At 42.5% G+C, this 14,940-nt stretch overlaps 1 protein-coding gene across 4 annotated transcripts in view; it reads right to left on the reverse strand.

Moving 5' to 3' along the window:
- The window catches only part of LOC115109033 (PEX5-related protein-like), a 187,585-nt gene that overhangs the window by 63,704 nt on the left and 108,941 nt on the right, over window positions 1–14,940 (reverse strand). For all 4 annotated transcript variants that reach the window (XR_003860468.2, XM_029633584.2, XM_029633583.2 and 1 more), the window contains 3 exons: window positions 9,649–9,760; window positions 4,128–4,343; window positions 645–768 (listed from right to left, as the gene is read on the reverse strand). Coding sequence is in view for 3 of the 4 variants with exons in the window: in XM_029633584.2 (XP_029489444.1) it covers window positions 645–768; window positions 4,128–4,343; window positions 9,649–9,760 (452 nt within the window). In the remaining variant the exon portion in view is untranslated. The remainder of the gene's footprint in view (window positions 1–644; window positions 769–4,127; window positions 4,344–9,648; window positions 9,761–14,940) is intronic.

Consider the following 14,940-nt stretch of genomic DNA (forward strand, 5'->3'; position numbering starts at 1 on the left):
TATTTCCAATGTACTGGATGTTCAGGGTTTTGTCTTTATAGCGACCGATTGCTCTTAAGCAATGGGCTGCACTACACTAGATTTAATTGAATGAGTGTTTTTTGGTTACCTTTTCTGTGATAATGACAATTTCCAATACCACCTGCAGTAGATACAGTAAGGCAGACATCTAGTGAATAGGGAGGGGATGTCCTTTAGATGACCTTTTCAGCATAAACAAAAGAGGCGGGGGTGCCTGAGAAGACTACCGTCATTAGAATAGCTATGATTGTGGCCCCACTTAGGTAAACATATTCTCTCGTACTTTGAACTACTTCACAATTCAATTGAATTAAAGTGAAGAGCGATATTGAAGTGGTGAGTAGAGCAGAGTTTCCCAACTCCGGTCCTCCAGTACCCACAACAGCACACATTTCTGTTGTAGCCCCGGACAAACACACCTGATTCAACTTGTCAAGGGCTTGATGATTAGTTGACAAGTAGAATCAGCTGTTCTTGTCCGGGGCCATAACAAAAATATTTATTTTTGGGGTTACTGGATGACCGGAGTTGGGAACCACTGGTGTAGAGTATAGTCCAAAGACACAGCAACTTACCAGATTTGTAACTGACATAGATGTAACAGGTTCATGAAGGTTACTTACCACAGAAGTTCACTGGAGGAGTTTTTCGATGAACCCCGTCTCTCCAATTTCCACTTTCTGCTGCTGTTTCGTTCAGTGTGGACATTGAGCTCCTCCCATTTCTCCAAAGGAGAGGCAATGTTGACTGAAAAGAGCAATCACAGAGAAATCAGTTAACAGCAGGGTACAAGCTAAATAAAATAAAATTGCCAACTGGACAGATCCATGACAGGGACATGCGTTTTTCTTGTAAATGACACCCAGGGTTATTATGAAACTCAATGTCATTAATTAATCAAACTAAGCATTGTCTGACTTGCTACGCATGATTAGAACTCAGTTGAAGAGTAAAAGGCTTTAACCTCCTCAACTTGCTAATGGGAAACTAATGGTCTGTTACCTCTTAATCTATTTTAAGATGATCTGTTCATTACTTACTGCCTGATCCTCCTTCGGATGATCTTGAACATGGTCAACTCCTTTGGACTTCATAAGGGAAACTCCTTTGGACTTCATAAGGGAAACTCCTTTGGACTTCATAAGGGAAACTCCTTTGGACTTCATAAGGGAAACTCCTTTGGACTTCATGAGGGAAACTCCTTTGGACTTCATAAGGGAAACTCCTTTGGACTTCATAAGGGAAACTCCTTTGGACTTCATAAGGGAAACTCCTTTGGACTTCATAAGGTCAACTCCTTTGGACTTCATAAGGGAAACTCCTTTGGACTTCATAAGGGAAACTCCTTTGGACTTCATAAGGGAAACTCCTTTGGACTTCATGAGGGAAACTCCTTTGGACTTCATAAGGGAAACTCCTTTGGACTTCATAAGGGAAACTCCTTTGGACTTCATAAGGTCAACTCCTTTGGACTTCATAAGGTCAACTCCTTTGGACTTCATAAGGGAAACTCCTTTGGACTTCATAAGGGAAACTCCTTTGGACTTCATAAGGCAAACTCCTTTGGACTTCATAAGGGAAACTCCTTTGGACTTCATAAGGGAAACTCCTTTGGACTTCATAAGGGAAACTCCTTTGGACTTCATAAGGGAAACTCCTTTGGACTTCATAAGGGAAACTTTTCAATTTGGCAAGGTTGTTTAAGCGTTTAGGAGACTGGGGACGTGAGGTTAATACCTTTCCTGGTTTTAATGTTATGAAAATGGCAATGAGTTATGCTCTAGATATTAGGTAGTCAGTCTGCATAACTATTGGCTGTAAGAGATCATCCTTTAAACATGCACCTAAGTGTTCCTCTACACAGCTGTTTGTTTAGTCATACTTGAAAGTGACAATGGCCACTAAACATGATGAGGGACATAGTTGTGGTCCAACAGCCAGTTTAGATCATTATAGTCGGGCAAACCAAATAATTATCCTGACAAGCGCCATCGAGAGTTTATAGTCAATCCCTCATATACATGACACGAGGAATCACTATAAATTGACAATAGTTTCAGTGGTAAACCATCTGGGTAGAAAGAGCAGACACTCTGAGCCAACCAATCAGGACCAAGACTACTGCTACTGGTAAACCATCTGGGTAGAAAGAGCAGACACTCTGAGCTAACCAATCAGGACCAAGACTACTGCTACTGGTAAACCATCTGGGTAGAAAGAGCAGACGCTCTGAGCTAACCAATCAGGACCAAGACTACTGCTACTGGTAAACCATCTGGGTAGAAAAGAGCAGACGCTCTGAGCTAACCAATCAGGACCAAGACTACTGCTACTGGTAAACCATCTGGGTAGAAAAGAGCAGACGCTCTGAGCTAACCAATCAGGACCAAGACTACTGCTACTGGTAAACCATCTGGGTAGAAAAGAGCAGACGCTCTGAGCTAACCAATCAGGACCAAGACTACTGCTACTGGTAAACCATCTGGGTAGAAAGAGCAGATGCTCTGAGCTAACCAATCAGGACCAAGACTACTGCTACTGGTAAACCATCTGGGTAGAAAGAGCAGACGCTCTGAGCCAACCAATCAGGACCAAGACTACTGCTACTGGTAAACCATCTGGGTAGAAAGAGCAGATGCTCTGAGCTAACCAATCAGGACCAAGACTACTGCTACTGGTAAACCATCTGGGTAGAAAAGAGCAGACGCTCTGAGCTAACCAATCAGGACCAAGACTACTGCTACTGGTAAACCATCTGGGTAGAAAGAGCAGATGCTCTGAGCTAACCAATCAGGACCAAGACTACTGCTACTGGTAAACCATCTGGGTAGAAAGAGCAGACGCTCTGAGCCAACCAATCAGGACCAAGACTACTGCTACTGGTAAACCATCTGGGTAGAAAGAGCAGATGCTCTGAGCCAACCAATCAGGACCAAGACTACTGCTACTGGTAAACCATCTGGGTAGAAAAGAGCAGACACTCTGAGCCAACCAATCAGGACCAAGACTACTGCTACTGGTAAACCATCTGGGTAGAAAAGAGCAGACACTCTGAGCCAACCAATCAGGACCAAGACTACTGCTACTGGTAAACCATCTGGGTAGAAAAGAGCAGACACTCTGAGCCAACCAATCAGGACCAAGACTACTGCTACTGGTAAACCATCTGGGTAGAAAGAGCAGACGCTCTGAGCTAACCAATCAGGACCAAGACTACTGCTACTGGTAAACCATCTGGGTAGAAAAGAGCAGACCCTCTGAGCCAACCAATCAGGACCAAGACTACTGCTACTGGTAAACCATCTGGGTAGAAAAGAGCAGACGCTCTGAGCCAACCAATCAGGACCAAGACTACTGCTACTGGTAAACCATCTGGGTAGAAAAGAGCAGATGCTCTGAGCTAACCAATCAGGACCAAGACTACTGCTACTGGTAAACCATCTGGGTAGAAAGAGCAGACGCTCTGAGCTAACCAATCAGGACCAAGACTACTGCTACTGGTAAACCATCTGGGTAGAAAGAGCAGACGCTCTGAGCTAACCAATCAGGACATTACATTACATTTAAGTCATTTAGCAGACGCTCTTATCCAGAGCGACTTACAAATTGGTGCATTCACCTTATGACATCCAGTGGAACAGTAGTGCATCTAAATCTTTTAAGGGGGGGTGAGAGGGATTACTTTATCCTATCCTAGGTATTCCTTAAAGAGGTGGGGTTTCAGGTGTCTCCGGAAGGTGGCTCGGAAGACGCTCTGAGCTAACCAATCAGGACCAAGACTACTGCTACTGGTAAACCATCTGGGTAGAAAGAGCAGATGCTCTGAGCTAACCAATCAGGACCAAGACTACTGCTACTGGTAAAACTCTCTCCGCAGACGCCGTGAGTAAGACCTTTAAACAGGTCAACATTCACAAGGCCGCAGGGCCAGACGGATTACCAGGACGTGTACTCTGAGCTTGTGCTGACCAACTGGCAAGTGTCTTCACTGACATTTTCAACCTCTCCCAGTCTGTAATAACAACATGTTTCAAGCAGACCACCATAGTCCCTGTGCCCAAGAACACTAACGTAACCCGCCTAAATGACTACCAACCCCAGTGTACCTGAGTCAAGTGACACTCTTTCAGGAGTGTGGGGACAGGGGACAGTCTGCTCTACATCCACCTGGATCAGCTCGGTCTCGTCCGTCGTCTTCTTCCAGTGAGGCATGTTCTTAGGCCCGTCCCCACGTGACAACAGAGGGCTCTTCTTATCCTGCTTGCTGTTCCTTCTCTCTCCGGGCTCGCTGAGGTCCAATAGGTCCAATGTGGAGGACAGAACTGGAGGGAGAAATCATACTATAGTGAACAAAAATATAAACGCAACATGTAAAGTGTTGGTCCCATGTCTCATGAGCTGAAATATAAGATCCCAGAAATGTTCTGTACACACAAAAAGCTTATTTCTCTCAAATATTGTTCACAAATCTGTTTACATCCCTGTTAGTGAGCATTTATCCTAATCCATCAACCTGACATGTGTGGCATATCAAGAAGCTGGTTAAATTATGATCATTACACATGTGCACGTTGTGTGGGGACAATAAAAGCACACTCTAAAATGTGCATTTTTTTCACACAACACATCTGCCACAGATGTATCAAGTTTTGCGGGTGTGTGCAATTAGCATGCTGACTGCAGGAATGTCCACCAGAGCTGTTGCCAGAGAATTTAATGTTCATTTCTCTACCATAAGCCACCTCCAATGTTGTTTAGAGAATTTGGCAGTACGTCCAACCTGCCTCAAAACCGCAGATCACATGTAACCACGTTAGCCCAGGACCTCCGGCTTCTTCACCTGCGGGATCGTCTGAGACCAGCCAACCGGACATCTGATGAAACTGAGGAGTATTTCTATCTGTAATAAAGCCTTTTTGTGGGGAAAAACTCATTCTGATTGGCTGAGCCATGCTCCCCAGTGGGAGGGCCTGGCTCCCAAGTGAGTGGGCCTATGCCCTCCCAGGCCAAATCATGGCTGAGCACCTGCCCAGTCATGTGAAATCCATAGATTAGGGCTTAATTAATTAATTTCAATTGACTGATTTCCTTATATGAACTGTAACTCAGTAAAATCTTTGAAATTGTTGCTTTTATATCTTTGTTCAGTATAGTTTAGCTTCTTGGTAGATCAGTTCAAATCTTTGCTTTACAGAGACTCCTCTTCCTTAAAGCTGTCAAGACAAACCTAATTAACATTCCTCAACAGACTTGTGACTCTGAAATTAGTGACTCAAGGAGGGATTCATTACGAGACATAACTGTTCACGTCATTGTTGATTTACACACATTTTTTATTTGCAACTCTGGAAAACAATCAGTAACAGTTACTTCACATTTCTCTGCACATTGTTGAGTGAATACCTTGTCAAGGGTATTATTTCCATCGGTTGCCCCCTGGTTAGGTACTTCCAGGAGTTTCTCTACCTCACTGAAGATCTAAGTATACTTTGATGGCCAGACTGGGGACAGCTAAGGCAGCCCTGGCGGAGCTTTTCTGTTTGGTAAATTAAGCAATTTAATCCCAGACCATCAGACCGGTAAGGACAAGGACAGGGGCCCTTTTTTTAAATGGTAAAGGCTTTTTTGTCCATGTTCATTTAACCACTCACAGCCTGTAGTATGAGAATGAAAACGCCCTTCCCGCCTTAATAATGATGTCTTGATAGTCAGGTTTCATTTTGATAAAGGTAGCGGCGGCAGGTAGTCTAACGGTTAACAGCGTTGGGCCAGTAACCGAAAGGGCACTGGTTTGAATCCCAGAACCAACTAGGTGAAAAAGCAGTCTGTGGCCTTGTGCAAGGCACTTAACCCTAATTGCTCTGGATAAGAGCGTCTACTAAAATTGTAATAGTTTAATTAACTACCAAGTCAAGGGGCATCTCAGATGAAAACTCAATTTATTGGAGTAAATTAATTTACATTGTGAGTATATTACCATGTTGAGTTATTTAACCCTTGTTTTACCTAGTAAGTTGACTGAGAACACATTCTCATTTACAGCAACAGTTACAGGGGAGAGGGGGGGGGGGGGGATAATGGGCCAATTTTAAACTGAGGATGATTAGGTGGCCATGATGGTATGAAGGCCAGATTGGGAATGGGATCTTTAGAGAACACAGAGGGTCAGGACACCCGTTTAATGTCCCATCCGAAAGACGGCTATTTAAAAAAAAAAGTACCTTAAGTCAGTTAAGAACAAATTCTTATTTACAATGACTGCCTGCTGGGGAACAGTGGGTTATAACTGCCTTGTTCAGGGGCAGAACAACAGATTTCTACCTTGTCAGCTCAGCGATTTGATATAGCAACCTTTCAGTTATTAGCCCAACACTCTAACCACTAGGCTACCTGCATAGATAGATTTAACAGATTAAAACAAATAAAGGCTAGTTTATTGTCAGGTAATAGCTGAAGAACACGTAATAATGTCCATGTAGTTCCTTTTGTAATGCACAATTCTGTGTATTAAACGGTGGCTTTTTTTAGCATTTGTTAAACCTAGTTTGTTAGCGTAAAAGTGTGAGGGAGTATAAAACGCTATCTTAATATAGTCATACATGTTTTTATTTACGTTTCTGCTCTTTTGCTCACCAGTATTTCTACTTGCACATCATCATCTGCTCATTTATCACCCCAGTGTTAATTTGCTAAATTATAATTACTTCGCTACTATGGCCTATTTATTGCCTACCTCCTCATGCCATTTGCACACACTGTATATAGATCTTTTTTTCTATTGTGTTATTGACTGTATGTTTGTTTATTCCATGTAACTCTGTGTTGTTGTTTGTGTTGCACTGCTTTGCTTTATCTTGGCCAGGTCGCAGTTGTACATGAGAACTTGTTCTCAACTAGCTTACCTGTAAGAGCTAGCATTATATTGCTGTGATTTCCCTCACCATACAACTGGGCTCCTGAGTGGTGCAGCGGTCTAAGGCAATGCATCTCAGTGCAAGAGGCTACACTACAGTCCCTGGTTTAAATCCAGGCTATATCACATCTGGCTATGATTGGGACCTTGCACAATTGACCCAGTGTTGTTGGGTAGGCTGTCATTGTAAATAAGAATTTGTTTTTAAACTGACTTGCCTAGTTAAATAAAGGATAAATTACAGACATGATCAGCCTCTGCTGTGTGCACACATATCTCTGTAAATAACAATTGCAGTGTGTGAAGAACACTTAATAATGTCCGCGTAGGTCCTTTTGTAAATAACACACTGCTGTTTTATGATAAACGAACGGGATGCTCCTCTGAATGTTATCTGAAGGGAATTAGTATGTGCTGCTCCTTGATATCTCTGTGCTCCTCAAATTAGGAATGCAATTATTAATCAGAGGAAGCGCTTGTGGGAGATAGAGACGTCGCCTGAAGTGTTATCTGTGTCAGGAGAAAAGCCATGTCCTGAAAGAAACCAAGATGGTTGACCTTGAGGCTACTTGAGATGACCTTGAGGCTACTTGAGATGATGAGGTTTTCTCCAAATAGTCTTGCCAGCTGGAAGGCATATTTGACGTGTATTGTGTGTATGTATACGAAGGATAGTATACCGTTTCTATCATAGTGTTCTGAGCTTCGCTATTGAGTCATTGAATTGATTGAGTCCACATTGTCATGGACATGTTAAAGTTTCTATTTCAGTTGTTGACATGGTCTGTTGGATTTTGTGGTCAGTTCCCTTTTAGTGAAGATACGTGTACATTCTATCGGAACATATAATATCTCTCAGTTACAGGTACAACGTTCTTTATTGCAGTTTATTGTGGTCAGGTAAAGTCATGTTTGTGTAAATTGTTTTTTAAAATGTGTAATAATATCCACATGGCAGTCATTGACACTGAAATACAATACATGGATATTGCATTGATAAATAGACAATAAAACACAAGTGAAAAATATAAGTGAAAAACATGACAATATTTACATCATTAACGTTTGGGGATACTCAAGAGAACAATGACGTCTCAGTGGATCTTTCGCGAGATAGGTTTTTTTTCTAGCCTATTGGAAATAAAATTGTCCATTGGTATTGTCAAGAGTTGAGAAATTGTGTTAGACTTTTGTATCGTGACAGCTCAACCTGTGGATATTACTGACAAGCGAGTCACTGTTGTTTCCTATGTTTCACTCTCTACGGAGCCACTGCCCTTTGGTTGGGAGCCGATGGTCAAATGACTCATTTTAAATCATCCCAATCTACTCTGTGTGACGACACAGCAGGGAATCAGACCGCCGTAACTCCTGACATTAGCTAGAACAACTGACACACAAAACAAGACCTTGCTTTTAGTTACAGTACTTTCCTCAACACACTAATAACAGAATGAACTGGTCATGTCTGTATACTTAATAATTTCAGGCTAGACACTGAGACTGAAAACAAGCAGCATGCGGTGGCCTCTCACCCTATTGGATCAAACAGTAGGCTCTGACAGTAGGCAGGACAAGGTTCATCTATAAACTACCCCTTTATAGAGATTACCTCCATTTAATCATTTTTTAAAAGTTTTTTTTTTTACTATTGTCGTTGTTGTTTAAGGTCTTATTAATAACATGGTAAAAACTGAATTAATGCTGCGGTATGTTGTCAGAACTTTGTATTATGCATTGAGTAGAGTAAATATTGATGACCACCCTGAAACAATAATACAATTCCCCTGATGTAACTTTAAAGTAGTCCTCTATGACATTAACTTCAGTCAACTTATATAGTGTTACTCCCTTTCACATACAGACCCTGTTACCAAAATATGATATGGGGTCTGTGAAAATGGAGCTCTGTTTTTCCAGGTAAATTCATGAACAGTTCCATTGTTAATTTGATTTATTTCACCTTTATTTAACCAGGGAGGCTAGTTGAGAACACCTTTAGTTAACCTGGTAGGCTAGTTGAGAACACCTTTAGTTAACCTGGTAGGCTAGTTGAGAACAAGTTCTCATTTACAACTGCATCCTGGCCAAGATAAAGCAAAGCAGTGCGGCTAAAACAACAACACAGAGTTACACGTGGGATCAACAAACATACAGTCAATAACACAATAGAAAAATCTATACATAGTGTGTGCAAATTAAGTAAGGCGGTAAGGCAATAAATAAGTCATAGTGGCGAAGTAATTACAATTTAGCATTAACACTGGAGTTATAGATGTACAGATGAGGATGTGCAGTAGAGATACTGGTGAGTAAAAGAGCAGAAAGAAGAAAAAAAAGCTAAATATAGGGATAAGGTAGGTAGTTTGTTGGATATTATCTATTTACAGATGGGCTGACAGCTGATGCTTGAAGTTAGTGAGGGGGTTTAACAGCTCTCTTATTTGAATTGCAAACAGACCCCCCCCATGGTTAAACAAAACACACCACCCCTCACAAATTTCTGGTTCATAAAAGGGGGTATACATGCAAGAGAGGTGTAAATAAGGGTCTGTTTGAAAGGGGGTCATATCAACATGGCTTTATTGTTATTATTATTATTATGTCTGAAATAGGTCATCATGTTATGAAACGCCAATGGCCAATGCATGAAGGGGCTACTACAGCCGTCGGGGCTGGGTAGACAGAGAGGAGAGGGAGGTCAGTGGAGGTACCTGCTGTGTTCGAAGTCATTAGGCGGGCAGCGCCATGGCACTTGGTCTCACAGAGAAAGTCGTCGATGGAGGGGCTTAGCAGGGGGCGGCTCTCTTGTTGCTCACTCACCAGCTGCAAGTGCAAACAGACGACACTGCTTAAAATCACACACAAAATATGCCCTTTTGGCCCTTTTCCAGGAAATGTCAACGTGACCGAGACATGATAACAAGTAGTGATGTGTCACTTCATTGGCCATTTCAAACAGTGCATCATGTAATTCAAACAAAGTGATGACACGACCTGACGTGACCTACCAATCCCCACTAGTTCATGAGTGTACTATTTCACCCTTTAAGTGCTGACCACATTGGCCCACGTTGACCACATACATGTCATTCAATAATTCCATCCAAACGTCTGGTGCGCGTCAACAAGCGTCTGCGTAGCCAGGTGCTAAAATAGAACTTGATTGTATTTTTTACACTTGATGCGCTGCAAGTCCCGCGTCTCCCATCTCCTCATTGGTTATTAGGAGCATATAGAGTACCCATGTGGGTTATTGGAAGATGAACTGAGGTCCACACTCCAGTCCAGTTGGTGGTGGTAATGCACCTTAAAGTTGGTTGTCAACTGCTATATAAAGTCCACAGAAGAAGAAGACTGATGGAGGAGAGATTACTAGAAATTAACTCGGTTTCCCCTTTCATCTGTGTATTAATTGTCAGAGTAGAGAACTCACAATTTTGTGTGACTCAAAATGTGTGTCAAAATTCTACAAAGATCCAGAAAAAAATGACATTTTTCCCCCAGTAAAATAACAACCTAATGTTTATATCCCAGGACAAATTATCTAGCAACAGCAAGCTAGCTAGCTAGCTAAATGTCCATGAATGTTTAATGCATTTCGACTTGTCCCCAAATTAATATAGTTGGTTCAGAGTTTGTTTTGATATTTCAACTTGAGTCTCCTGATTCGCATCTGGACAAAATCAATATGCGTGCGATGGCAAACTCATATGCTCTGTCTAGTCAGCATGTTAGGCTCAGTTGAATGCTAGCTCTGTGAATCCTTCATCTGCCTCTCCCAGTGTTCTATCCAGACTAGCTGAGGAGTCTAACCTCTCCCAGTGTTCTATCCAGACTAGCTGAGGAGACTAACCTCTCCCAGTGTTCTATCCAGACTAGCTGAGGAGTCTAACCTCTCCCAGTGTTCTATCCAGACTAGCTGAGGAGACTAACCTCTCCCAGTCTTCTATCCAGACAAGCTAAGGAGACTAATCTCTCCCAGTGTTCTATCCAGACTAGCTGAGGAGTCTAACCTCTCCCAGTGTTCTATCCAGACTAGCTGAGGAGACTAACCTCTCCCAGTGTCCTATCCAGACTAGCCGAGGAGTCTAACCTCTCCCAGTGTCCTATCCAGACTAGCTGAGGAGACTAATCTTTCCCAGTGTTCTATCCAGACTAGCTGAGGAGACTAATCTCTCCCAGTGTTCTATCCAGACTAGCTGAGGAGACTAATCTCTCCCAGTGTTCTATCCAGACTAGCTGAGGAGACTAACCTTTCCCAGTGTACTATCCAAACTAGCTGTGACTAGCTGAGGAAGAGACTTACTGGGTGTGTCCCCAAGTGTAATTGCTCAGCCATTAGCAGTTATTTATCTCAGTTCCCAAACACATGCTGAAGTTAATCACCTTGCCTGTGAGGCATCCTGGACTGTCGCTGTAGGTTTGCCAACACTGCTGTGGCATAGGTTACATCCCATCCATTATAATTACCCCTGAAGTAGTTGCTCTAGTGACAAAAATGATTCAAAATATGGATTTGTTTTGATATAAAAATAGCCCCACCATCATTATTGTCTGCTTGTACAATGCTGTCGAAGAGGAAACATGACATTTGCCATCCCTGATCTACAGAGCAAATTTTTTTCAGGCAGAAACTTAATGATACAAAAGCTGAATAACAGATGCACATCCAGGTGTGTTTAGCAGGTGATGGAGTTATAGGTGAACTCATGAACAATAAAACGGACAATGCCACACACTGCTGCTCATGCTCCCAGGTGACTTTTATTATAACGTTTTGTTCTTAGGTCTTCATCAGGCATCCATATCCCAGCTGGGGTTGGAAGGCCCTATACATAGGGGCAGTGCTCAGTGACATCACTTCCTGAAGCAGGAAGTAAAAACATATAACATATAACAATATCAACATTCAATATATACAAATATATAATCATACATGAAGAATGTGATCAATATTTACAGTCAAAAGTTTGAACACACCTACTCATTCAAGTGTTTTTCTTTATTTTTTCTATTTTCTACATTGTAGAATAATAGTGAAGACATCAAAACTATGAAATAACACATGGAATCATGTAGTAACCAAAGAAGTGTTAAACAAATCAAATCTATTTTATATTTGAGATTCTTCAAAATAGCCACCTTTGCCTTGATGACAGCTCTGCACACTCTTGGCATTCTCTCAACCAGCTTCATGAGGAATGCTTTTTCCAACAGTCCTTTTCTATGGTTTCCCTAAGGTGTCAACAGTCTTTAGACATAGTTTCAGGCTTTTATTTTGAAAAATGAGCGTGAAAGATCACATTGCGTAAGTGGATAGGTGGGGGCTCTCAGAGTGAGTTTTGCGCTACAGAGTAAAGCGGCCATTGTTTCTCCGGTGTTATTGAAAAACCTACACACCCGGTTGATACATTATCGAATATATATTTTAAAAACAACCTGAGGATTGATTATAAAAAACGTTTGACATGTTTCTGTGGACATTATGGATATTATTTGGAATTTTCGTCTGCGTTGTGGTGACCGCTCTTTCCTGTGGACTTCCGAACATAACGCGACAAACAAACTGAGGTATTTTGGGTATAAAAATAATCTTTATGGAACAAAAGGAACATTTGTTGTGTAACTGGGAGTCTCGTGAGTGAAAACATCCGAAGATCATCAAAGGTAAACGATTAATTTGATTGCTTTTCTGATTTTCGTGACCTAGCTACTTAATGCTTAGTGTACATAATGTTTTGTTATGCTATCGATAAACTTACACAAACGCTTGGATTGCTTTCGCTGTAAAGCATAAATTCAAAGTCTGAGACGACAGGTGGATTAACAAAAGGCTAGGCTGTGTTTTGCAAAATTGCACTTGTGATTTCATGAATCGGAATAATTTTAGGAATATTATTTGACTGTGGCGCTATGCTATTCAGCGGTTGCTGACGAAAATGATCCCGATAACGGGATGGGTAGCGTCAAGAAGTTTTAAACAACACAATGTAACTCCAAGTCAATCACACTTCTATGAAATCACACTGTCCACTTAGGAAGCAACACCTATTGACAATACATTTCAAATGCTGTTGTGCAAATGGAATAGACAACAGGTGGAAATTATAAGCAATTAGCAAGACACCCCCAATAAAGGAGTGGTACTGCAGATGGTGACCGCAGACCACTTCTCAGTTCCTATGCTTCCTGGCTGATGTTTTGGTCACTTTTGAATGCTGGCGGTGCTTTCACTCTAGTGGTAGCATGAGACGGAGTGTACAACCCACACAAGTGGCTCAGGTAGTGCAGCTCATCCAGGATGACACATCAATGCGAGCTGTGGCAAGAAGGTTTGCTGTGTCTGTCAGCGTGGTGTCCAGAGCATGGAGGCGCTACCAGGAGACAGGCCAGTACATCAGGAGACGTGGAGGAGGCCGTAGGAGGGCAACAACCCAGCAGCAGGACCGCTACCTTCGTCTTTGTGCAAGGAGGAGCAGGAGGAGCAATGCCAGAGCCCTGCAAAATGACCTCCAGCAGGCCACAAATGTGCATGTGTCTGCTCAAACGGTCAGAAACAGACTCCATGAGGGTGGTATGAGGGCCCGCCGTCCACAGGTGGGGGTTGTGCTTACAGCCCAACACCGTGCAGGACGTTTGGCATTTGCCAGAGAACACCAAGATTGGCAAATTCGCCACTGGCGCCCTGTGCTCTTCACAGATGAAAGCAGGTTCACACTGAGCACATGTGACAGACGTGACAGAGTCTGGAGACGCTGTGGAGAACGTTCTGCTGCCTGCAACATCCTCCAGCATGACCGGTTTGGCGGTGGGTCAGTCATGGTGTGGGGTGGCATTTCTTTGGGGGGCCGCACAGCCCTCCATGTACTCGCCAGAGGTAGCCTGACTGCTATTAGGTACCGAGATGAGATCCTCAGACCCCTTGTGAGACCATATGCTGGCCCTGGGTTCCTCCTAATGCAAGACAATGTTAGACCTCATGTGGCTGGAGTGTGTCAGCAGTTCCTGCAAGAGGAAGGCATTGATGCTATGGACTGGCCCGTCCGTTCCCCAGACCTGAATCCAATTGAGCACATCTGGGACATCATGTCTCGCTCCATCCACCAGACTGTCCAGGAGTTGGCGGATGCTTTAGTCCAGGTCTGGGAGGAGATCCCTCAGAAGACCATCCGCCACCTCATCAAGAGCATGCCCAGGCGTTGTAGGGAGGTCATACAGGCACGTGGAGGCCACACACACTACTGAGCCTCATTTTGACTTGTTTTAAGGACATTACATCAAAGTTGGATCAGCCCGTAGTGTGGTTTTCCACTTTAAATTTTGAGTGTGACTCCAAATCAGACCTCCATGGGTTGATACATTTGATTTCCATTGATAATTTTTGTGTGATTTTGTTGTCAGCACATTCAACTATGTAAAGAAAAAAGTATTTAATAAGAATATTTCATTCATTCAGATCTAGGATGTGTTATTTTAGTGTTCCCTTTTGAGCAGTGTATATATGATAGACAATTTTCAATTAGGGTAAAAACAAGAGAATAGTTTGGACATTTTGGAACTTTAAAAACGTTTTTAAGTCAAACTCCTCGTTAAGGCCAAGAGTAGATAATGTGTTGAGCCTGTGGATCCAGAAAGTGTCCCTTTGGAGAAGTTTCCTCTCAATGTCCCCTCCCTGTGTGACATCTTGAAGATTTCTATTCCAATGCATCTCAGAGAGCTAATAGGATGTGAGAATCTTAATGATGGCACTAAAATATGTATTACTAGCCATGAGGTTGCACACAGCCTGCCATACGCTTGATATGAAAGGTGATGCCCACGGCTTCATGATCCGTCTGTATGTGCTCAATGTGTGGCTCTAACAATGACAGATGTTCCCGCAACTATATTTTCTGGGAATTAATGATGTGGCTGTTTATTAGCCATTATGGCCAAATTGAAAACAAAAACTTTTACCCCTTTTTAGACAACTTGGACATTATCCAATTATGGTTACGGTTATG

Source organism: Oncorhynchus nerka, linkage group LG25, assembly GCF_034236695.1.
Source record: "Oncorhynchus nerka isolate Pitt River linkage group LG25, Oner_Uvic_2.0, whole genome shotgun sequence".
NCBI classification, from domain to species: Eukaryota; Metazoa; Chordata; class Actinopteri; order Salmoniformes; family Salmonidae; genus Oncorhynchus; species Oncorhynchus nerka.